We start from the raw sequence: 24,404 nt of genomic DNA, 5'->3' as shown, positions 1-24,404 counted from the left end.
CAAATTTGTCATATAATCCAAAATCATTGCCCACTTTCCCTCCATTACAGGATTGAACACAAGTGTTCCACTGCATATGAAGGGAGTAATTTATAATGTATATATTATTTGAATGTCCATAGATAGTACTAATCTAGACAAAATCCATGCAGACTGGATCTGGCAGTGGATATCAGACTTGGAATAATGCAATATCTAGAGTGAATGGAACAACCACCAGTACTCACTTAGTCTGTGGAGTACCTTTGAACTGAATTAAACCTATTACAGTAAGGTTAGACTGTCCAAGATCTATGCTAATGACATGCAAACATTGTTCTGATAAAGCAGACTTGGCTCATACGTTCTAGGCTTGCTCTAGACTGCTTGACTAAAAGGGACAAGAGCTACATTTAAAATTCTGAGGCATATAGTAAGGATAGTCAGACCTAGCTTTGAAATGGTTGTTTTTGGAGTATCTGAACAAGGTGTGGTCATGACCAAAAAAAGAAAAGATGATTGCACATGTATTTGGGCTTGGAGCATTTTACTTGATTGGAAATCCAAGAACCCACCCTTAGTTTCACTCTGGCTTAGTTATTTAATGCAGTCCTTACAACTATTTTATTAATCCATTCTCTTAGAGAATTCAGCGAACATTTCTACTCTGTATGGACTCCAATGATCACATTTTAAAAAAGGGTGCAAACCTCCCCCCAAACTAGACGATTAACACTTGTACACATTTGAAGAAATAAGTCAGACACAATGGGCTAACAACCTTGTCAAGTCTCTCCATGTTTGTAATATACTTTGCAATTCCTTCTCTCTTCAGACATAAGACAAATAAAACAGAAAAAGGACTGATTGTAAAAGCATTTTTATTCAGGTCATGTTTCTTGCAGCCACTACTGAATCAAACTATGGACAGGGAGATGTGTAGGTCGTCTCAAACGAGTCACCTGAAAGAGGAACATCAAATGAGCTGGATCATGATCAGTGAATTCAGTCAGAGCAAAGCATGATTAGGGATGAAAGCATACTCGTCTGATAGTAGTCATAAACATTGATGACCGCTGGTTTAAGATTAGTCACTGGAAGGACCCGTTTCAGCTGAAGAGTGTAAATCATGGGGACTCCTTTGGGAACCTGTGAGATCGAATTTATAAACAGCAGCACAAACACAAGATGACAGCTAGTGACTGTACCCAATGTATACAGTCTCACCTCTTTCAGATAGACTAGGACATGATCATCATCAGCATCAACTCGTTCTACCAGCGGGGCAAACGATTTGTTACGTCACGGACACGAGGAAACAGGAAATTGGTGCGAGGACTCAAGTGCAGTGAGAAAATTATAATTTATTATAAAATAAAACATAAACTCAACACAAAAACCCACGAGGGGGAAAAACACATAATCAGAACTGTAACATAACTCAAAAACATACCAACAGAGAAATCACGGGGAACCGGAAGACGCAGACATAACATACACAAGGATCCAACACAGACTGACAAACACAAGGAGATTATAAAGGGAACAAACAAGGCAGATAATGAGGGAGAACAGGTGGGGCAAATTAACCAATAATCAGATAACAAGGGGGAGGGAACTGACAGGGACACGAGCACATGCTCAACATAACAAAACCCACAAGTGCACACAAGACAGGACAGGCATGTGACATTACCCCCTCCTTAAGGAGCGGCTACCAGACGCTCCACTAGGGACGGGAGGGACAGACCCGGGCGGGACGGGAGGGACAGACCAGGGAGGGACGGGAGGGACAGACCAGGGAGGGACGGGAGGGACAGACCAGGGAGGGACGGGAGGGACAGACCAGGGAGGGACGGGAGGGACAGACCAGGGAGGGACGGGAGGGACAGACCAGGGAGGGACGGGAGGGACAGACCAAGGAGGGACGGGAGGGACAGACCAGGGGGGCACGGGAGGGACAGACCAGGGGGGCACGGGAGGGACAGACCAGGGGGGCACGGGAGGGACAGACAAAGAAGGTACAGACAAGGGAGGGGTAAACAAGGGAGGAACGAGGAAAACAAAAAGTTCAGGAGGCCATGGTGGCCCACAAAGTTCGAATGGCCAGGGCGGCCCACCGAGTTCGGGAGGCCCACCAAGTTCAAGCGGCCGGGGCGGCCCATAGAGTTCAGGCAGCCAGGGCAGTGCGGGTAGCGCAGGGCGCCAGGGAGGCGCGGTGAGAGCAGGGCTCCAGAGAGGCGCGGTGAGTGCAGGGGGCGCCAGGGAGGCGCGGTGAGAGCAGGACGCCTCAGCGGCGCACGGAGAGCAGGACGCCTCAGCGGCGCACGGAGAGCAGGACGCCTCAGCGGCGCACGGAGAGCAGGACGCCTCAGCGGCGCACGGAGAGCAGGACGCCTCAGCGGCGCACGGAGAGCAGGGCGCCTCAGCGGCGCACGGAGAGCAGGGCGCCTCAGCGGCGCACGGAGAGCAGGGCGCCTCAGCGGCGCACGGAGAGCAGGGCGCCTCAGCGGCGCACGGAGAGCAGGGCGCCTCAGCGGCGCACGGAGAGCAGGGCGCCTCAGCGGCGCACGGAGAGCAGGGCGCCTCAGCGGCGCACGGAGAGCAGGGCGCCTCAGCGGCGCACGGAGAGCAGGGCGCCTCAGCGGCGCACGGAGAGCAGGGCGCCTCAGCGGCGCACGGAGAGCAGGGCGCCTCAGCGGCGCACGGAGAGCAGGGCGCCTCAGCGGCGCACGGAGAGCAGGGCGCCTCAGCGGCGCAGGGAGAGCAGGGCGCCTCAGCGGCGCAGGGAGAGCAGGGCGCCTCAGCGGCGCAGGGAGAGCAGGGCGCCTCAGCGGCGCAGGGAGAGCAGGGCGCCTCAGCGGCGCAGGGAGAGCAGGGCGCCTCAGCGGCGCAGGCAGGGCGTTGGGGAAACTTCTCCAGTCCAGCAGTATCCACCGGCACTGGGACCACCGGAATACGATCTGCTGGCATTGGGACCACCGGAACATGATCTGCCAGAACTGGGACCACCGGAACACGATCCACCGGCACAGGGACCACCGGAACACGATCCGCCGGAACTGAGACCACCGGCACACGATCCACCGGAACTGGGACCACCGGAACTGCCTCCGGGGCTTCGGATAAAGCCCTGTGCTCCTTCCACGCATGCAGGACTGCCACCACAAAGCATCCCATCACAGCCCTCCAGGCCGTTTCCGGACTCGGGACCACCGGAACAGAGTCCACCGGCACAGGGACCACCGGAACACGATCCACCGGCACAGGGACCACCGGAACACGATCCACCGGCACAGGGACCACCGGAACATGATCCACCGGCACAGGGACCACCGGAACACGATCCACTGGCACAGGGACCACCGGAGCACGATCCACCAGCACAGGGACCACCGGAACACGATCCGCCGGCACTTGGACCACCGGAATACGATCCGCCGGCACTGGGACCACTGGAACATGATCCGCCGGCACTGGGACCACCGGAATAATATCCGCCAGCATTGGGACCACCGGAACACGATCCGCCGGCACTGGGACCACCGGCACAGGGACCACCGGCACAGGGAACACTGAAGCTTGGACCACCGGAAAAGGCACGGAGGGAGACTTCCTTCTCCTCCTCCGTTTCAGGACCACTGGAACACGATCCGCCGGTACTGGGACCACCGGAATACGTTCCGCCGGAATCGGGACCACCGGAACACGATCCGCCGGTACTGGGACCACCAGCATATGATCCGCCGGCACTGGGACCATGGAAGGACTGGGGCCCAGGCGGTTGATGAATTCCCAGAATCCCAGACTCCCCATACTATCCATTACCTCCGGAGAGAGGGGCATGTCGAGGCAGAGATTAAAAGCTTCCTTCCACTCTGCCTCATTGAGTCTAAAATGGTCCACCTCCCTGAGGAACCTGCCTGCGAACTGTTGCACATCCGTCCCCTGTTGACGGATGTACCGGGAGTTCAGGTAACGCATTACCCGCAGGTTCTTCTCCCACTCCATAGGAGGATACCGGGAGAAAAAACAAAAACAAAAACGAAAACAACAAAAAAAAACAAGTCCTGCTGAGTCCTCAAGTGGTTGGATCCTTCTGTTACGTCACGGACACGAGGAAACAGGAAATTGGTGCGAGGACTCAAGTGCAGTGAGAAAATTATAATTTATTATAAAATAAAACATAAACTCAACACAAAAACCCACGAGGGGGAAAAACACATAATCAGAACTGTAACATAACTCAAAAACATACCAACAGAGAAATCACGGGGAACCGGAAGACGCAGACATAACATACACAAGGATCCAACACAGACTGACAAACACAAGGAGATTATAAAGGGAACAAACAAGGCAGATAATGAGGGAGAACAGGTGGGGCAAATTAACCAATAATCAGATAACAAGGGGGAGGGAACTGACAGGGACACGAGCACATGCTCAACATAACAAAACCCACAAGTGCACACAAGACAGGACAGGCATGTGACACGATTGGGGTGGAGAACCAAGCTGAGAGGAAAGAGATCATTATTTACAGACACCATTACATCTAAAGGCACTCCAAGCATCTTGGAACTAAAACCTTAAACACACAAACCGGTGACGTATCTGCTGTGAAGCCTGACAGGAGCTTAATGTCCACGATAACCATGTTAGTGCTTGCTTTTACACCGTTGTATCTGAGTGTGACGTGGGAAATAAAGAGGTTTAGTCAACAAGATTAAGAACACAGCTTCCTTTTGTAAGAGGAACAAACAAGAGCTGGCTTCAGGACAAAGTCAAAGGTGTTCTTACTTCACTGTGAAGTTCAACATGAGATTGGCCCCAAGCAGTTGGCAGTCTCCAGTCACTGTCGCGTCAACACTCAGTGTTTTGGTATCTTTAATTGGTGTTGGGATGTTGTAGAAACATGCAACCTATAGTACAAGTAAAGCACTAAGATTTTGATGTGAACTAGAAAGTGTAAAGGCTTAAAATACAGACCTGCACAGACACACAAGTGGATCCTGATGCTTTAACACTATATTTGCCAGGAACATTCTTCAGCAGCTTCTCCTGATACAGCAGCCTGTTGTCCCGATTCACAGTGAAGCTATAAGAGTCTCCTCCTACTACTGATGACTTTACGGTAACAGTGCTGGAGCCATCTAAACTGAAGACTTGAGCAGCGTACACAGACAAGGCATGAAGAGCCACCACTGTGTCCTGAAAACAAGCACCAGATTAAAAATAAATTCCACTGAAATGTTTTTGATCACATTTGGTAGTCAGCGGCACCTGGGTGGAGGAGAAGCCTCCATAAGGATTCTGCTGAGTCACCAGCCAGTTGACAATGCGGTTAGCATAGCCCAGAGTAGCTGTCGTAAGAGGACGTTCAGTGAGAACCGCTAGCAGCACATAAGCACTGATCTCCACTGCCAGAGTATCACCAGATGTTGTCTGAGACCAATGGAGTTTAGTGCCTTAGGAAGAGAAGGAGGGGAGAAAGTCAATGACAAACACAACAGCTCAAACAAGCTGAAGGTCAATTTCACCTTCAGAAATGGCACGGTTGTTCAAGGCAGTTAAAAGCTGTGATCGAGTGGTGGTCTCTCCAGCCCCAGCCAGACTGAAGGCGTAGGCCAGTAGAGCCGTGGCGTAAGTGTTTCCCAGGCTCCCAACAACAGGCCTCAAGCAGGACAGAGCGTTGGCAAGGACAGGATCCTGAAAGCGAACCAGATATCAGACAAAAGCCAGAAAAGGAAGGTAATTTGCTACTGGGGATGTTTTTACTGTGACAGGGACGCCTAGCTCAAGCAGCGATGCAACAATGTAGGCAGTCATGGTCACGCCATCACCAACTCCACCCTAAAAACACACCAGCAAAATTGATTTAGAATGGTCTCACACCAAGTCCATTGGTTAGAGCTGCACAATTCAGAATCGTAGGAAAATCGTTATTCTCAGTTTATGCCAGTACACAAGGCCAATAAATTGTGTGGTTGAAAAGACCAAGGCTTTTTCTCTATACATTTACATGGCAGCTGCTCTTTGGATCAGCATCAGCAAGAACACAGATGTGATGATCGTACTTTAAAGTCCCTAAAGTCCTCTGTTTCACATCACAAGTGACAGGGTGTGAGCAGCCTTTTTTGCTGCCCTTCACAATGAATGAGTGTTCACATTAGGAGCATGACAGCCAAACTATCATTCATTAACATGGGCTGCAAAAAAATATGCGCTCAAGCTCACACTTATGACGTGAAATGGCCATTATAGACAGCGGGATCGTTGTCATTTAAAAATAAAGTCATCTGGGTGTTTGAATAGAGATTGCAATATCTTAAAGATTAATTGTGCAGCTCTAGATGGAGCACATTAAGAAACATGTAGTGTACCTTAATTTCATTGTTGTGCAAAGTTCCCTGCTGCACAAAACAGCCGTCTGAACCCTGCGTGCTGATCAACCAGTCCTTTGCACTCTGCAGGACATTCGGATCTATGAAGACGAATTCCCTCGCTAGTCCAAAAGACCTCAGGACAAAGGCGGTCAACCTGGCCATGTAGATCACATGTGGTATCACAAACTGAATTTACAAACCACTGGTGACAGATTATACACAGCAGTAGAACAGCATGAAACTCACCACGTATTGGATTCATCATTACCAAAGGTGCTGAATGAACCATCATTGTGCCTGTAGTTCAGTTGTCGTTGGTATCCTGATTAGGTTAAAAGCCACATGTAAATGGATCAGGACAGGAGTTAGACAGTCCTGCTCTTCTCATTGGAGAATCAGACTATTTAAAGTAGGTTTGGTCATCCATACCACTCTGAAGGTAGCCTGTGGCAGTCTCCCTAATGGCTGCAGTGAGTTGCCCCGTGACCTTCAGGTACAGCAGGATGTAAATATTGGGAGCAAGAACAATCATATTCTGTTCTCCACAGCCATATGGCATCTGTAGCAACCCATCTAGATTCTTCAGTGCACGACCCATTATATCCCCTACAAGAGGATAAGCATAAAGCCCACATCAGAAACAGTTATTTTTCCAAACATCCCCTGCCAGTTTCTACTCAATGAAATGCTTTACCAAGGACTGAAACGGAGCATCTGGCAGATCCCTGAACCACATTTGTTGGAAATGTCAGAGTCACATCTTCAGAGAGAACGTTTCCTGTAGACCAAAGAGAAAGGATTAGCATTGAGCACTAAGCTAATGTTTGGCTGTACAGGGAGAATGTTTGGGAATCACTGAGTGCAAACAAACCCTTTGGACACAGCAACCAACTCTGGGTGTTTGTTCTTTCAACTCCTTCAGGCTATTAAAGCAATAAACCACATCGTTAAACCGGAATGAGCCCCATGAGCAAACCCCAGAAGAAGTTTAACACTTACCAGGACAAGTAGACTTCGAGTGACAACGTCAATGCGCCCTCTCGTCGGCACAGTCACGGCTTCAGTGCCACATCGAGTCCGGGATGGCTCAGCTGAAGCATTGACAGTCACATTGATAGCTCCTGTGGGTGACATAAATGAGCAACACCACCTACACTTCAAATTTAGAAAGACAGTCCAAAACTGACCGAGAACAGAAGCTGAGAGAACCCATTTGAAGGTCTTTCTCCCATTGGCACAAAGACAAGACGAATATGGATCAGCATATGGTTTAAGAGTGTAGTTCGAGGACAAAGCTGGAGTCACTTTAACCTGCCAAAAAAAAACACCCAGCACATGGAACAAAGACACATGACCTTCCCTATACAGATCTATTTGTAGGATTTGGGGGCAAAGCCAACACAAATTAACCTTCCATGTGATTTAAATAATTCCACACAAACTCACTCCAGACCCAAATTAATAGTCTTAACGGAGCCCACTCAATTTATGATCCGAGACCAAGTAACTATCAAATGGATGACTGTTACCAAGCAAGGCACACTTTCATTGCATGCAATCATAATTCAGAAGACTGCTTGATTGAAATCTAAGATGTAGCATTCTTATTCAAGCATGTCTAAATGCTTCTCTGTACTCTGAGTGGGAAGTTGACACCACAATTTTAAATTTATGGTGAGGCGCGAAAGCCACCTCAGAAGTCAGGCCCCCAGACACAAGAAAAGAAACCCTATTCAAAGAATTCACAAATTACAAACACTAAGTAATACTTCCAGATTCTAACTTAACTGATGCATTGATTGAAGAGTGGAATAACCTCATCTAAGAAACCATGGGAGGGTTAAAGTACTGATTGATGGTTCATCCAGGTCATGTCTAACCTGCAAGTGTGATTGCTCCCATCATCGATATTTATTTATTTTTTAAAAATAATTTAAAAAAAAGAGAAAAAAAAAGTATTGTTTGCATTTAAAAGTAGTGTTCTTGTTTTATACGCTTAACACTTTAGTTTATGTTGCCTTAATTAACTGGTGTTTTCACTACTGGTTGGATATTAATGTCTGCAGAGTTGCAGCACTGACCCTTTCAAAATGCTCTAAAAGTAATTCCCTTTGAGATAAAATTGACCCGTTTCTCTTACATCAGGGGTGTCCAACCCTGCACCTGGAGGGCCACCATTCTGCAAGGTTTGGCTCCAGCACCAATTAAACACCTGAACCAGCTACATGAAGGTCTTCAAGGAAGGTGTATTGAGGCAAGTTAAAGCTAAACTCTGCAGGACAGTGGCCCTAAAGGACTGAGTTTGGCCTGACATTTTCCATATTATACACAAAAAAAACATGACAGACCATTATGCATTTGGACAGATAGCTGAAGACTGTGGCCTTCAGATCAAAAGACTCCCCACGGATGATGGAGTATGGCAGGGAGAGCTCCAGGAAGAAGGGCTGGAAGACTGTCAGCTGAGCAGGAGGTGCCAGACCAAAACCTTTGGATGACAGGCAGAATGCCTCTGTCTCCCATGTGGTGATGGTGTCTGGAACCATGAGGGGAACTTTTGTGGATCCAGTGGCTCTGAAGGACAGCAGAAAAAAGAAATAAGAGGGAAGTATTTAAAAAAAAAAAAAAAAAGGATGAGTAGCTTTAGAAGGATTAAGCACAAGATGCTCTACCAACCCCACTTGAGCAAGCTGCCAGAGCCAGGTTTCTGGAAAGTAAGTCCTGATGGTCACTTTAGAAGCAGGAAGTGATGGCTCCTCCAAAAGAGGAAGTGTTCTCGCTGTTGCTAGTACTAAAGTATCAGCCATTTCTCCATTAGGACCACGGAAAATCTCCACTGAAAGAGAAGCGATTTTATACTGATTTACTCTGAACTGTCAATGTCTGCAGAACGAACATGATCGTTCAAGTGGTTCATAAACACCCTCATGGCATTAATAAAATAAAAACAAAAACAAAAACAAAAACAAGTGAATAACCTCCCTTTTTTGTCAAGGCCAGTTCACCACATCATGCAGAGTGAACTTTTGGAAATAGCCTGTCTGCATAGACCTACTTTCAGGGAAGCTGGGATACAGCTTGCACGGAGGGGCTCGTACAGCAAGATTTGTTGCGACCTTCATTCCCAGGTTCTGTCAGATTAACAAGTGAGAAACAGATTTAAAGTCAATGCTGCATTATTCAGTGACTAAATGGTCGAGTTGTTTTGTACCTTGAAGGTTGTGTAAGCTTCATTTGTAGAAACAGTGTCGTGAGGTATATAAATAGACCAACGGGATAGAATACCAAAACACTCTGGTTCATCCGCAATGCTATCTGGATAACCTGATAGCGATTGCACTGGGAGCAAGTCAAACACCTGGGGACAAAGAAAGGTGTTTAAGTCACTCGTTTCTGGAAAATGTAACTAATGCATTGTTTGGCAAGTTAAAGTATTTATTATGTTATGCGTTAGACGTGCAACCCCTCCTGCTTGAACAGCCCACCCCAAGCAGGACTCAAACTCCGGTCCAGCATGAGTCAGACACTAACACGGAGGCTAAAGGCTACAATCTCTAGAGTCTCTTGAGATCATAGGAGTGAGGTTTACTTGCACAGGAGCTACTAGCTGGCCTCTGTTAGAGATGCAGACTAAAAAAAACTGCTATAATCCAATCAGTCACAAAAAAGGATAGGCTTGTCAAACTGAGCCATCAGCATTACTCAAATTCTAAAGAAACTTACATTTCAATCAATACCAACACAAATCAAATCAGCTGTACATGGATACCATTTTAGCACTCAGACGTCTTCCTGGCTCCATGATCCGGACACTCTGATCAACAGCACTGATGCCACACAGAGATCCTGCTTGAGCAGAGACAGTCAGAACATTTCTCTCAGCAGGAACGGCTGTATCAGGAGAGAACTGCAGAGACACCTGAAACAAGGACCACCAAGCTGTAGGGCACGTCACCATTCCCCTGTGAACCCCCATTAGCCAAAAGATGCCAGTGCACATACCTGGTTTTGGAAACACATTTCTGTCTCAAAAGACACACTAGCAGCAACTACTTTCTCACTGGGCAGAATACAGTAGGCCAGAATCTGCACTGCTGGAGCCATAGCAGCAGTGACAAACAGTTGGAAAGACACAGAGCCACTTCTGACTGTATTAGAAGCCCTCACGCTTACTCTCTGAAATCCATGGAGGACGATCACTCCTCTGGACAAGACCTGACAGAAGACAAACGGTGCATAAGATGCACTGGACAGACAAAAGCAGTTAATAAATAAATCTGATGTCCATTCACCATATAGATGATGTCAGCATTGTAGTCACCAGTCTCTCCAACAAAGGAATACGTCACAGTTACTGGAAACACAGCACCACATTTAAGCGGCTGCTCGAGCTTCACTATAGTCAGTTCACTAGATGATGGGTTGTCAGAAGTGGGTCGGAGAAGCTGAACAACCCTCCTATCTGTAGTGAAGTATGGTGATCTGTAACTATAAACAACCGCTGGAGTCACACTTGCCTGGGGAACAATGGAACAGAATCAGTTTCTTGCAAGAGAAAAATCTTCATGTCACAAGATAGAGAGCAAATCGTACCACCAGACTGAGATCAGCTTTAGTAAGATCAGCAGTGTTGAGGGAGAACGTGGCCAGGCAATTCTGATTTGTGGTCAGATTCAGCCACAGTTTGTTGGGCCAGCTGTTACCGTCCAGGAGATACACCGCTTTGTTCACGATGGGAGTACCATCAAAACGAGACACTGATATCTGTTAGGAATGATCAAGGTTAGAAAAGGGACCCAATGTGAAGGCTTCTGAAACCAGGGATAAATTTACCTTTCCATTAATTGTTAATCCAGGTTCAAAATAATCTGGGAGGTCCACAAACGTGACCTTGCCAACTTCAAATGTAATGGACACAGTTGCAGATTTTGACATCACTACATCTACAGAAAAAAGAAACACCGGATAAACACGTCAACTTCATACATGTACCATTGGTTCAGATCAGCCAATAGCTCACCTGTTCCCTCCTCAGTGACATTCACATTTACAAGAAATGTGTCTTGCATATCATATTCAAATTCAGTGTTGAAAAATTCTGACGCATTAACAGTAAGGGAGGCACAGCCCGTGGCATTCATCTGGTAGAAGAAAAGGCACATTTAATGCAAGAACAAGCAGGAGACACCATCCACTGTAACGCAGGAGTCACACCTTTGTGGTTTTATTCAGACACCGACGGCTCACATTAGGAACAACATATGGAAATGGATTACGGCACACTTCCATCAACGCTTGGCCAGGTACAGGCTGGCCATACGTGTATCTGGGAAATGAGTCACAGGGAACAAGATCAAAAACTGACCAACCACAAGACAAGAGAATGGAAGCCTCACTCACTTGGCACAGGCCTCAACCTTTAGCCCCAAATCTCCAACACTGAACATCTGTGGTGTATTTACGGTCACATCAAACTTGGGCAAAACTAAACAAGAAACAAGACTCTTCTAAGACCTTAGCTCTTTCATTGAACTGCTGCACATTGTACATGCACCACTTACCGTATTTTTTCACCTCAAAAACTTGGGAGATCATCCGGTCACCAATAAAAGCCTTTAGTGTGTACATCCCTAGCTGAGCCTCTGGGTTTAACTCGTGAGAAAGCTGCAAGATCCACTGCGGTGAGGAAACGTTTGTCCACTGACCAATCCGGTTATTATTATTGTCCTATTAAGACAATTAACAGCTCAGAAAAACAGCAGACATGCAAAAAGCTTAATTGGCACCATTCAAATACTTGCACTGGAACAAATTCTTACCTCTAGCACCACCAGATTGTACTGCAAGGACACAAAGACATAGGCATTTAAAACACAAACATTGGTACACCGGCCATTGAAGAGTGCAAAACTGCCAATTTATTGCATGCTATTTTTTTCAGGTCTGTTCAGGTCTTACCATCTGATCAAAAGGCAAAAATCTGGGATCCATGGTGACAACTCTGAAATTCACTGCAAAAGACAGCGGCATCATGCAATTGATGATCAAAACTAATATTCAATCAAGGGTCATGACTGCTCACCTGTTTGCCCTGGATTGTAGATGGGTTTGTCTGTTTGGATGAAGGTCAAAGGCAGGTAACGTCTGAACATGACTTTCCTCTCTTCGGTTGCTCTGAAGATCCTCCCTTGAACTTCCACCTTCAGCTTCTGCACAGATTCTCCATCTACTCGAGGAGCCTATAGAGAAACCCAGTTAACAACAAACCAGAAAAGAAAAAGCCACATGTCTCATGAAAACAGACCTGGAAACTGAAGCAGTTGTGAAACGGCTTAGAAGAAACTGTCTGCACAAGTTGAATAGTCCTGTTGACATCAAGCAGAGAAACTGTCATTGTGAGACTCTCTTGGGGTTTCAGAAGGGTTATGCATAATTTGGCCTCAGATCCAGACTCAATCACTGCAGGGACCGTCACCATGAATAACCTGTGGACACATGAAATTTAGATTTAGTGACCAAAGGGAATCAGGTCAGAACATTCACATAAAGTGGCTGCCACAGGGTTGACAGGTCTGTTCATAATGGACAATTAAAAATAGCCCAAAGTGACACTGTTGGGGGTGAGTTTACATGGTCAGGCGGGAGTTAGAGCTGCACGATTCTGGATAAACAGAAACGATTGGTTCTTGATAGAAATCACGATTCTTAACAGAGAACATGCAACTTACTAGAGGTTCTGACAAAATCTTAATTGCAGCAGTGCATTTAAACATATTTAACATGAAATCTTAAAATTCATCTCTTTTTAAAAATGCGAGTAAGGAAATTCCCACCATTTATGGTGATGTGTGACAACACCGGTAATACCAGTAATCACAGACGGGGCTTTTTTTTTTTTTTAAAGCTAATTCTAAAACGGAAGTAAAACGTGCACAGCCACTTGGGCATTAATATCATTGTACAGCAAAGCGAGTGCTTTCAATGAATTCCTATGGAAGCAGAGCTTCCAGAATTAACTGAAAACTCACTAGTGCAGTATATGAATTAACTTTACTTTTTAGTTTAGAATTCATTTTGCTTGAATGGCTGGTTCATCCTCCTATTATTTTTAAAGAATAAAACAGTACAGTGACAAACTTGTGTAAATAGTGCTTTTACATTTCACCTAGAAACCAAATCTTCCGTCATCTTGCCAGTCAGCTCAGTCACGATACATTAATCCAACTCATGCTGCGACTCAAAATGTGAATGATTGGTTGAAAGGTTTATTCTGGTGTGAGGTTTGTTATTTTTGGGTTATTGATCTCAGTTCAGTTAACTACATGTCTGCGGGGAGCCTCAAGCAATTTTGCAATACAACTGCATAACTAATAAGTAATGCAGGACTAATAAGTAGCACTACATTAACACACAACTACTACTATTAACTTATATAGAAACAAACTGAACTAATCAGAAAGTAACATCAAATTTAGGAGCTAGTGCCTTAAGTAATCAATAGTTACTGACTGAGATTAGCCTCATTAATTACTGTTAACTAACCAACCAATTATCACAACATTATTGGGTTTCTGAGATGTAATTATTTTCTTTACTCTGAATAAAGTCATAAAGAGCATCACTAATTATTTAAAGCTGCAATCCATAACTTTTAGCACGCTAGCAGTTAATAAACAGAACTGCACGCGTCTTGTGGAAGAACATTGCAGCCAGAGCTACTTCTCTCTGTTCATGTCTATGGCGAGTCACACATGTAGGGACTGTGGTCCTCCGCAGCAGTACCTACTAGTCAGGCCTGAAATAGTCCCAATATAAACACTTATTATAAGTGTACCATAATGATTCAGGTTAAGACAAAAACATGGTTTAGAAAATGGATTCATGTTGTACATTGTATAATATTTGTAAATCTTGAACACATAAAAAAACAACAACAACAACCAAGGGCGTAGGTTTGGTCTCCGCTTTGGTGGGGACATCCCACCAGGTTTGCCCAGATTATATAGTCTATTATTTATTACTGAGTATGGAAATGCACCATAGTTTAGGAATGAATATGATTATTAATTTATGAGGCTTTTCAGCCCAATCCAGTACCATTATAATAATAAAACAAAATACTCTTTAATTGTCTTTAAGTTCATAAATGATTTTCAAAACTGATTTGGAAAAAAACACAACATGCACGCAAACTTACTTATTTTCAATATAAAAAATGATTGTGGACTGGATTTTTTTACCTCATCACATTATTGAGCATGTCAAAGATTAGTAACAACTTTAGATTTGATGCATTGTTAGTTTTTGTAGGATCAGTTTTTGTTTCTCCCTCATTTACTGTTCGTGGCTGTTTTTGCCCCATTGACTTCCATTATAACCACATTTTTTGATTGTAAAGCCATAATGCTATATAATCCCTTTCAAAAGGAAAATATATTTACCAATATATTTTCTTGAAATATATTTTAATATATGGAATAATACATTGATGGTATTATAAAATCTATTATATATTCACGCAATATATTGCAAAATATACAAATGATTGCCGCTTTCAATATATTGCAATATATTGGAAAATATAAATATTAAATCCCATATATGTGAATATATTGCATGATATTTTCAAATATCTTGCAATATATTTTTGTTTCGTAAGGGATCATGCACAATCACTTTTTATATTGAAAATAAGTTATTTTGTGTGTAAGTTTTTTTTTTCCAAATCAGTTTTGAATCAGTTTTTGAAAATCATTTATGAACTTGGCATTTAAAGAGTGCAGTAGTAATAAGAGTGACAATTAAACAATGACAGCAGCTCAACAATAATCAAGTAGGCCTATGCAAACTTGCAACAGAACACATTTTATATTATTTTACATTTGATTATTTTATTTATTTCTAAAGAACTCTTTAGTAGCCTATATTGGTGCACTTTAAAGGGATGGCTCACCCCAAAATAAAAATCCTGTCATCATTTACTCTCCCTCATGATGTTCCAAACCTGTATGAGTTTCTCTGTTCTGCTGAACACAAAATAAGATATTTTGAAGGAAGTTTGTAACCAGGCTGCTTTGGGGGCACCATTTACTTCCATGGTAGGAATTCAACATAACAAAGAAATGTATACAGGTTTAAAAAGGAAATTGACAGATTTTTAATTTTTGGGTGCACTGTCTCTTTAAGCAGTCATTCTGAACCAGTAACCACTTTACTGACAAACATTTTCTGAAATTTAAAAATGTAATTTAATTTAATTTTCTATATTAATTTACTATTAGTATGCAATTCTTTGTCCCATTTTTATATAAAAAATTTTAAATGTCAAACTTTATATGACATGATTATTTATTATTAATATAGACTAGCTAAATGATAAGTTAATAACATTAATTAGGCTATAATCTATTAATTAACCGGTCTAATGTCTAGAAAAATAAGTCTGCCAAGCTTTGATAATGTATGGAATATTATATTAATATATTATCCATTTAATGGCCTACCTAGAAGCACGGATGTGTCCGCCATCGCTGCTGCTTTCAGTCAGACAGTCTGAGACACTGAAATGCTTCTGCAAAGGTTGCAGTTTGTCTTTGGTTCATCTTAAGTTACTGGACAAACTCACTGACACCTTTGTTTCTATTCAGCCCTATATCTGGAAATCCTCTTGCGTTTAAACGGTGGACGCGAGCGCGACATGTTTTTAAAAAACTCCGTCGCTATGGCCCAATCTTGTGCATCGCGTCCCATATTGGTTTGGTACGGCGGGATGCGTCATTTTGCTTGTAAATACGGGACGGTACGGAATCGATCCAAATAGCAGCACGAAGGAGTTTGCTAAAATATTGGTGGGGACAATTTTGCCATTTTAAAATATTGATTGGGACTAGTACCTAGCGTCCCCCCCTAAACCTACGCCCATGACAACAACAACAAGTTACAGACAGCAGCTTTAAGTGTAACCTATTATGCAGGCGCTACTAGTGATCTAGATCTAGAGTTTCTAAACCATTATTTTAAAATGGAAAATATGTTCTCACTTTAAAATAATGGTCCAGATCACCAGTAGTCCTTGAAGGTTGCTTGAGTACTTGAGATGCATTTTATTACTTTATTCAGAGTAACAAAAGACATTTAAGAACTACAATGTTTTCCACTTTAAAATAATGGTCCAGATCAATAGAAGTTGCTGCATTATGACTAATTAAAGTTGTTAGTGATGCATTTTGACCACATTGAGAGTAAACAGAAAATCTCACATCTCAGACATGTTAATGTTGTGATTAGTAATTCATTAGGAATTATTTATAATTTTACCTTTTTACCCATCTTTCCTATCTTAGGCCTTAATTCAATATTACTTGCGGATTAGTTCAGCTTGTTTCTATATTAGTTAATAGTAGTAGCTGAAGTGTTAATGTAGTTCTACTTATTGCATAGGTATCTATTAATAGGACCATTATTCAAAGTGTTACCAGTTTGACTTTGTCATACATCTACAAAAGCTCTTATTGAGAATTAAATGTTCAGATTTTATGGAAAGTTGTGTTTCAAGTCACCGTCAGTGTTTGCTTTAGTTGAGCTCTTGCCTCTTTACTTTAACAACTACAGTTCCTGGGTGCTGAATTTCACTCTTCTGACTTTCAGAGCTCAGTTTGGGTTAGCAAACCCTTCCTAGGGTCATTAACACAATAGTTAACTTAATGACTCAGAAGGGTTAACTGACCCAAACTGCAGTGTGAAAAATTTCACAAATCGATAGTGAGGTAGGCTATATGATTTCAGCAAGGGCTAACAATAGGTTACTATCGTAACCCCGGTTCTCTGAAACATCGAGTGGAGAGATCCACCTATGGGAAGGGCATCCGTACCTGACCTCTGCAGAAGCATCCAATTGCACCAAGTCTGACAAGACAGGCAGGAGCGCGCAGCCAATGCCCAGTAAGGCCCCACCCCTTACCAGCGGGCATATATGGGCTGCATACGCTACTGTACATCAGTAAGTATATTCGCTTCTCGTGCGGTAAGCGGGGCAACGCTGGTGGATCTCTCCACTCGATGTTTCAGAGAACCGGGGTTACGATAGTAACCTATTGTTCTCTTTCATCATCTCGTTTCGAGATCCACCTATGGGAGAGACATGGACAGCTCCCCGATTGCCCAATACACTCACAGTGAGGTCCTGTTAGCCAGAAAAAGACGGTCACCCCGAGGGGCGGTGCACGACGCGTCTAATAATCATGAACTCGCCACACCGACGCAACCGCGTAACTGCGGTGTGAAGCAGGACATGAAACATAGGCTATGTGTGTCACACATAAGGAAGGCAGGGTTAGGAAGACCCCACCCCCAAGACCGAATGTGCTACTGAGGTTCTGGTGACATCCAGCCTGTAGTAACGCACAAACGTATGGGGAGAAGCCCAACTGGCCGCAGAACAGATATCCTGCAGTGATACTCCCCTGAACAGAGCCCAAGAGGCGGCCAAGCCCCTCGTGGAATGAGCTCTGATGTTCCCTGGGGGTTGCACTCCCTTTGATTCATATGCCAAGATTATAGCGTCCACAAGCCAATGTGAGAGGCGTTGTTTAGACAGGGGATCCCCTTTGCGAGGAGGAGCCCATGAAACGAAGAGTTGGTCACTCTTCCGGAACGCGCTGGTCCTAGACACATACGTTTGTAACGCACGGACTGGACACAGGGCATTTAGCCTCTGATCCTCCGCGGAGGAAAAGGGCGGAGGGTGAAAAGCGGATAGCTCCAACAGCTCCGATGTGAACGCAGGGAAACATTTCGGCATGAATGCTGGATTAGGCTTGAGGAAAACCTTATCTCCACCCAGAGAGAAATTGATGCACGAGGGGTGGACCGAGAGTGCATGTAACTCACTGACACGTTTGGCTGACGCCAAGGCCAAGAGCAAGGCTGTTTTGAAGGACAGCAACTTAAGGGGAATATTCCCCAGAGGCTCAAAAGGGAATTGAGACAGAGCTTCCAGCACCATGGAGAGGTCCCATTCAGGGATCGTTCTCCTAATGACTGGCAAGGAGCGACGGGCGCCCTTCATAAATCTGCGGATTAGAGAATGCTGCCCAACCGTTGAGCCCTCAAAACCCACATGACAAGCAGAGATAGCTGCCAGATAGACCTTAATAGTGGAAAAAGACCTGCCCTTATCCATAAGGTCTTGGAGGAAACACAAGATATCAGCGACTGAGCACTGATATGACGTGAGACCCCGCCCATCACACCACTCATCGAACACCTGCCACTTACAGCCATACAAGGACCGTGTAGAAACGGCCCTGGCATTCTGTATAGTAGCCACCACGCGCGGGGGAAGCCCTAACGCGCTTAGGTTCGTCCTCTCACGGGCCAAGCCCAGAGAGCTACCCTGTCCGGGTGTGGGTGATAAATCTCCCCGTTCGCTTAAGACAATAGGTCTGTGCGGAGGGGGAGGCACCACGGCTGGGCATACAACAGAGGGATTATCTCTGCCAGCCACGGCGCTTTGGGCCACCTGGGTGCTATCAGGATGAGAGAAAACCCCCCCTCTCTCGCCCTGGCCAGTGTGAGAATTATCAGGCACAGGGGAGGAAAGGCATACAGCAGCACTCTGGGCCACGGGTGGGCCAGTGTGTCCACCTCGAGGGGCGCGTCCAAGTCCTTTAGCGAGAAGAACATAGGACAATGGCTGTTTTCGCGCGAGGCGAACAGATCTACGGGCGCCCGTAGTCTCATCCATATCATGTCTACTATCTGAGGGTGGAGGTGCCAATCTCCGAAGAGCGGGTTCCCCCTCGATAGAAGATCCGCGCCTCTGTTCAGAATTCCCGGAACATGAGTCGCGCGTAACGACAGGAAAACTCGCCCGCTCCATACCAAACGCTTGTAAGCTAGGGCATGAAGCTTCGGCGAGCGCGCGCCGCCTTGACGATTGATAGCCACTGTCGTGGTATCGTCGCAGCGTACGAGCACATGATGTCCCTGCAGACGAGGCAGAAAATGATTCAGAGCCTTCTAATTGGTTAGAAGCTCTAAATAATCTATGTGCTCTGAACGTAGTTTGCTCGGCCGCAAACCGTTCACAGTTCTGCCCTCCTGGGTGGCACCCCAGCCTGTTAGGGACGCGTCCGTCGTCACGACTTTCCGCAACATGACAGTCCCCAGAGGGGTACCCTGTGCGTAAAAGTCCGCGCTCTTCCAGTGGCGCTGAGCTGCAGCGCAGGTGCGCGTCACTGTTACAGAGCGGCAAAGATCGTGTAACGGGCTGAAATGTAGTGACAAAACCCATTTCATGAACGCCCTCATCCTCAGGGGTCCTAGTGGCAAAAACTGGATAGCTAAAGCCATAAGACCCTGTAGCCTGAGACATGTGCGATATCGCACCCTCGCCCCCTCTCTGAACTGTGACAGACAGTTCGTCAGAGAGAGAACGCGCTCCTGAGAGAGACGCGCTCGCATGGAGACTGAGTTCAGCTCCATGCCCTGGAAGATCACCCTCTGACTGGGTGTAAAGCTGCTCTTGTTCACATTCACCCTGAAGTCCAGAGATCGGGTGTGCGCGAGCACACGGGAGGTGTCCTGCAACACCTTTTCCCACGAATCGGCTATGATGAGCCAATCGCATATGTATGTCAGGATCCGTAGACCAGACATTCTTAGGGGAGTGAAGCCCGCTTCCACACGCAAACAGAAAGTTCGGGGGCTTAATTTTTGCCCGAACGGAAGCACCGTGAGTTCGTAACAAATGCCTTGATAGGCGAAACGAAGAAACTTCCGGTGTGGGGGATAAATGCTTATGTGGAGAAAAGCATCTCTCAGATCGACCGATGTGAACCAGTCGTTCCGTTTCATGACACGGGCGAGCGAACCAAGGGTTAACATTATGAATCTGTATTTCCTCAAATGTTTGTTCAACACCCTGGGGTCCAGAATAGGACGGAGGGAACCGTCCTTCTTTGTGACCAGGAAATAACGGGAAAAGAAACCCTGGTTTATCAGATTGTGGGGAACCACCTGAATCGCAGCTTTGTTTAGAAGAGAGGAGATTTCCTCCTTCAGGACGTGGGCCGTGCTTTCCTCTGTGTGAGAAAAGAGAACGCTGCTGAAACGTGGATGTTTCATAGCAATCTGCAGACGATAGCCCTGTAATATCATGCGTAATACAGTAAGCCAGGCTGACACACAGCTCGTGTGAATGCTCGTCCAGGCCGTGCTGGCTTCGAGCATGCCTAGCTGGCTTATTTGTGATGCAGTGGCGCCCTCTAGTGGAGAAACTAGGGACGACACGTGCAGGTTCACCATTACGAGAGAAAGGGTATTTCCCTACATTGAGAGGGTATCTCGCTGTGACGAATTTATTTGATTCGTTAGATTTATTGTGTTTTTTGTGTTTCTGTGTGTGTTGTGTTTTCTGGGAAACACTGGGGCCGAAGCCTTTATTATTTGGGTGAGGGGAACACAGTATGTGCGGTGTGGTTACACTGCTTTTGAACTTTTCCTCACGACAGTCCCCTTGAACAGGGGGGAACACACATCGTCCACTAAACATATGGGCTGGGCAGCCACGGGAGGGGGACACCTTACAGCAGGAACCTTCCGTCCTTTGGACAGGGGTTCTGGGGCAGGGAGAAAGCCCAGAAAAAATCTTTTCGAGGCTTTTCCTTGACCTGATTAAAATTACGTCCCGGGACCGGGGGGTTAGGCAAACGCACAGGGGGCGCCTGGCGTGGGACCGTCTTCCTGGGAAGATACAATATGAAGGCCTCGTGCTCCTTCTTGTCGTCGCATCGTTGTTGCATCATAGCAACTGCGGGGCCAAAGAGAGCCCGGCCGGGCTCTACCGGGGCGCCTGCGATACGTTTCTTTTCACTATCCGGGAGACCAGACAGGTTGAGCCAGAGCGAGCGCTCTCCTACCACGGAAAGCGCCATAGAGCGCCCGCAGGTTTGGACGACCTGACGAGCATTACGGAGAACGAGGTCGTTAACCGTGATGATCTCCTTCCACAGTGCAGGAGAGGGAGAGGATCCCTTATCTAACTGCTGGCCCAGATCGTCCAGGATCTCCGCTTGGTAAGCGGAAAGGAGGGAGGAGACATTCAGAGTCCTAACAGCCAAGGCCGAGGATTTATAAACGGCCTGGTGCACCGAGGCAGAAAAACGGTCCATCCTGTTAGGAAGGACCGGCTTCGGGGGGGCGGGCAGCCCTCCCTGGACTGGGTTGAGGTGTCTGGCAATGGAGGGCTCAATGGCAGGCGGTTCGCCCATGCCGCGAGCCGCCATATCTTTAACCTCCAGCCCCGCGAGACCGTGTTTAAGATCGAGCGGGTCGTTCCAGTAGTGCCTCATGTGCTTAGCGCACGCTGGAAGAACGGGAAAGAGTTCTTTCCTCGGGCCGGGGGGGGCTCCCAACACTTTACCGTCATAAATATCCCTCTCCTGGTCGGTGGCGCTCTGTGGAGCCGGCCATTTAATGTTGAGACGAGCGGCCGCTCGTTCACACACATCCAGGAGGATGGATTCAGGCAAGGCCGCGGGGGCGCTAGCCTGGGGAATAACAGAGGGCGGGATGGCCTCCTCGTCCTCCGAAATTCCAAGAAGGCCCGCGTCGTCGTAATCACCGGACCCGGCAAGATCGTCGGCGAGCGGGAGGTTACCCGTGAAGATGTCCTCTTCGGGGAACTCAGGATTGGGCTGGTCAGCCAAAACAAGAGCCGTCGCGCCCCGGGAGGTCCCCGGTAGCGCGCTATCGTCACCGTGTTCCATATCCGAGTACGACAAGTCGAGCTCGCCACACTGAGTAGCGGCAACTTTAAGGCGGTGTCGCAGGAGTTTCTTAGGCAGTACCAGGCAGTAACTGCAGTTCTCCGGGTTCTCTATTGCCTCCTCTGCGTGCTTGAGGCCCAAGCAGACCACACAGAAAGGGTGAAAATCCTTAGCGGCGATAAGAGATCCACACGCGGCCGGGCAGGCCCGTAATAGGCTAGACACAGAAGGAGAAGACTGAGAGAGCGACATACCCACGAAAAACTCAGAAAGGTCCGTGGCGGCAGCCGTGGAACAGGAAGACGGACGAGAGCGCGAGCGGCTCCGAATGCAGACACAGAATGTGGCAGAATAGAACTGTCACGCCCGGTGGAGGCTGATCTGGCGATATTTCCTCCTGCAGACAATAAGTGAGCAGCGCAAATCTAACCGAACTGTGTCAGTGCAGAGATCGCGAGAAGCGAATGTCAACTGATGTACAGTAGCGTATGCAGCCCATATATGCCCGCTGGTAAGGGGTGGGGCCTTACTGGGCATTGGCTGCGCGCTCCTGCCTGTCTTGTCAGACTTGGTGCAATTGGATGCTTCTGCAGAGGTCAGGTACGGATGCCCTTCCCATAGGTGGATCTCGAAACGAGATGATGAAAGAGAACTGCCCGAAACTGCGCTTTGAAATGGGTTGGCAAGTCAAATGGTTCACGGACCAGCACTGTCCAAATCGGTCACAAATCGGACTAGTCTATTTGAGTAACATCACTTAAAAAAGGGAAACATTTCTGAACGGAGAACTGCATTAAAATTCACGAATCAAGATTGACATGTTATTATAGACGTCGCGCTTGGGATCTATATGGCCAAACTAATTCTGCATATTGAACCGCAAGCTCGAACTGCGGTCCTTACTTACGGTCCTGATGTCTGTCCATCAACAGCAAAGAGGAAAAGGGCTAAAATGAGCCCTTTCCAAACACAAATCTCCCTCACAGCCATGAAGAGCAATCATCCAACAAGACTACAAAGAAATCGAGCAGCACACATGTACACTGCTCTACAGCTTAAATCTAAATCGTCTGTCCTACCGATGGCATGCAGCGTTATTAAAACGCTCTTAATAATTGGGTTCAGGTTGATTTACCACTCAGGCAATCAGGACGTCTTTTATGGAATGTCAAAGCTGCCAATATTAAAAATAAATAAATACATAAATAAATGAAGACTTCATGCAAAAGCCTCTAAATTAATTTGATGTTTTTCTTTAAAATAAGCATTTTTGTCAGGCTTCCATGTATATGTTTTTACCTAATACCGGTAGGCCTACTTCTGAATGGGCTGAGGTTGGGATTTAAAGGGTTAGTTCACTTTAAAATGAAAATTCTGTCGTCCTTTACTCACCCCCACGTTGTTTAAAACCTGTATGAATTTCTTTCTTCAGCTGAACACAAGGGAAGATATTTTGATGAATGTCAGTAACCAATCAGATAACTGGAGCCATTTACTTCCATAGTATTTTTTTCCTACTATGGAAGTCAATGGCTCCAAGTCTTTAGCCTACTTCCATAAACTCATATCCAGAGGCAACCTTATTAAAAGTATGAAGGTCACGTTAATCCAAAAATATGGCGTGATGGAATCAATGAAGTGAAATGTTTAATATCAAACTAAAACAGACAGCAGGTGGCAGCAAGTCACTGTCTTAATAAATGAGTTTAATCCATTCGTTTGATTCTTTAAAATACACAAATCAAAAACAACAAAACGTGTTAAAGCGGTTCAGCTGTATATTTTTTTTCTAATGATTTCTATTTAGGCTTATGCGTTATTTAAAAAAATATATATAATAATATATATATATATATATATATATATATATATATATATATATATATATATATATATATATATATATATATATATATATATATATATATATATATATATATATATATAATAGGCCTAATAAAAATAAATAAATAAATACATGACCAAATGTTCAAAAAGTTGGCAGAGAAGGGGTCATGTTAGGGGGAACAACATAATTGATGATAGGCTATTTTTCGGGGGCCATGAGTTTTTCTCACCTGTTGTATTGAAAAATGAACTTCATGCTGTATAGGGAATATAACACCTGTGCCCTATAAAGCCTGGATGCGATTTGTAAATAATAATAATAGCAATAATAATAATAGTAATAATAATAATAATAATAATAATAATAATAATAATAATGATAATAATAATAATAAAGTTATGTAGCTTACTAGTACAT

General features: G+C 45.5%; 1 protein-coding gene across 3 annotated transcripts; it reads right to left on the bottom strand.

The window, feature by feature from the left end:
- Window positions 1-843: 843 nt before the first annotated feature.
- On the bottom strand, window positions 844-23,220 carry LOC137088880 (alpha-2-macroglobulin-like). 3 transcript variants are annotated; one of them, XM_067452244.1, is made up of 35 exons: window positions 23,046-23,220; window positions 12,673-12,853; window positions 12,451-12,607; window positions 12,327-12,379; window positions 12,188-12,208; window positions 11,930-12,095; window positions 11,769-11,853; window positions 11,583-11,694; window positions 11,389-11,509; window positions 11,202-11,311; window positions 10,962-11,132; window positions 10,661-10,885; window positions 10,371-10,583; window positions 10,138-10,287; window positions 9,580-9,726; window positions 9,424-9,499; window positions 9,045-9,204; window positions 8,717-8,942; window positions 7,556-7,679; window positions 7,368-7,489; window positions 7,240-7,291; window positions 7,063-7,146; window positions 6,798-6,974; window positions 6,615-6,690; window positions 6,366-6,522; window positions 5,761-5,835; window positions 5,523-5,691; window positions 5,266-5,450; window positions 4,972-5,193; window positions 4,783-4,904; window positions 4,580-4,667; window positions 4,375-4,402; window positions 1,207-1,253; window positions 1,023-1,128; window positions 844-941 (listed from the first exon to the last, which is right to left on the bottom strand). In XM_067452244.1, exons 1-35 carry the CDS (start codon window positions 23,126-23,128, stop codon window positions 901-903), a joined length of 4,332 nt encoding a protein of 1,443 aa, XP_067308345.1. In that variant the 5' UTR covers window positions 23,129-23,220; the 3' UTR covers window positions 844-900. The 3 variants fall into 3 exon arrangements, with proteins under 3 accessions (XP_067308345.1, XP_067308343.1, XP_067308344.1); XM_067452242.1 differs by lacking the exons at window positions 844-941; window positions 1,023-1,128; window positions 1,207-1,253 and having other exon boundaries at window positions 4,071-4,497; window positions 4,586-4,667; XM_067452243.1 differs by lacking the exons at window positions 844-941; window positions 1,023-1,128; window positions 1,207-1,253 and having other exon boundaries at window positions 4,071-4,497; window positions 4,586-4,667; window positions 5,761-5,837; window positions 6,395-6,522.
- Between the last annotated feature and the right edge of the window lie 1,184 nt (window positions 23,221-24,404).

This window comes from Pseudorasbora parva, chromosome 9 (genome assembly GCF_024679245.1).
Source record: "Pseudorasbora parva isolate DD20220531a chromosome 9, ASM2467924v1, whole genome shotgun sequence".
Taxonomy (NCBI): domain Eukaryota; kingdom Metazoa; phylum Chordata; class Actinopteri; order Cypriniformes; family Gobionidae; genus Pseudorasbora; species Pseudorasbora parva.
This window is presented reverse-complemented; position numbering and strand designations above follow the sequence as displayed.

What these genes read in the sequence shown, in the direction of transcription:
- LOC137088880 (XM_067452244.1), bottom strand. Translation starts at nt 23,128, where the DNA reads ATGGCTGTGAGGGAGATTTGTGTTTGGAAAGGGCTCATTTTAGCCCTT. An exon ending in GTCTGAATAAAACCACAAAG is followed by an intron (nt 11,510 to 11,582) that starts GTGTGACTCCTG and finishes TTCTTCTACCAG; the next exon opens with ATGAATGCCACGGGCTGTGC. An exon ending in AAGCTTACACAACCTTCAAG is followed by an intron (nt 9,500 to 9,579) that starts GTACAAAACAAC and finishes TTAATCTGACAG; the next exon opens with AACCTGGGAATGAAGGTCGC.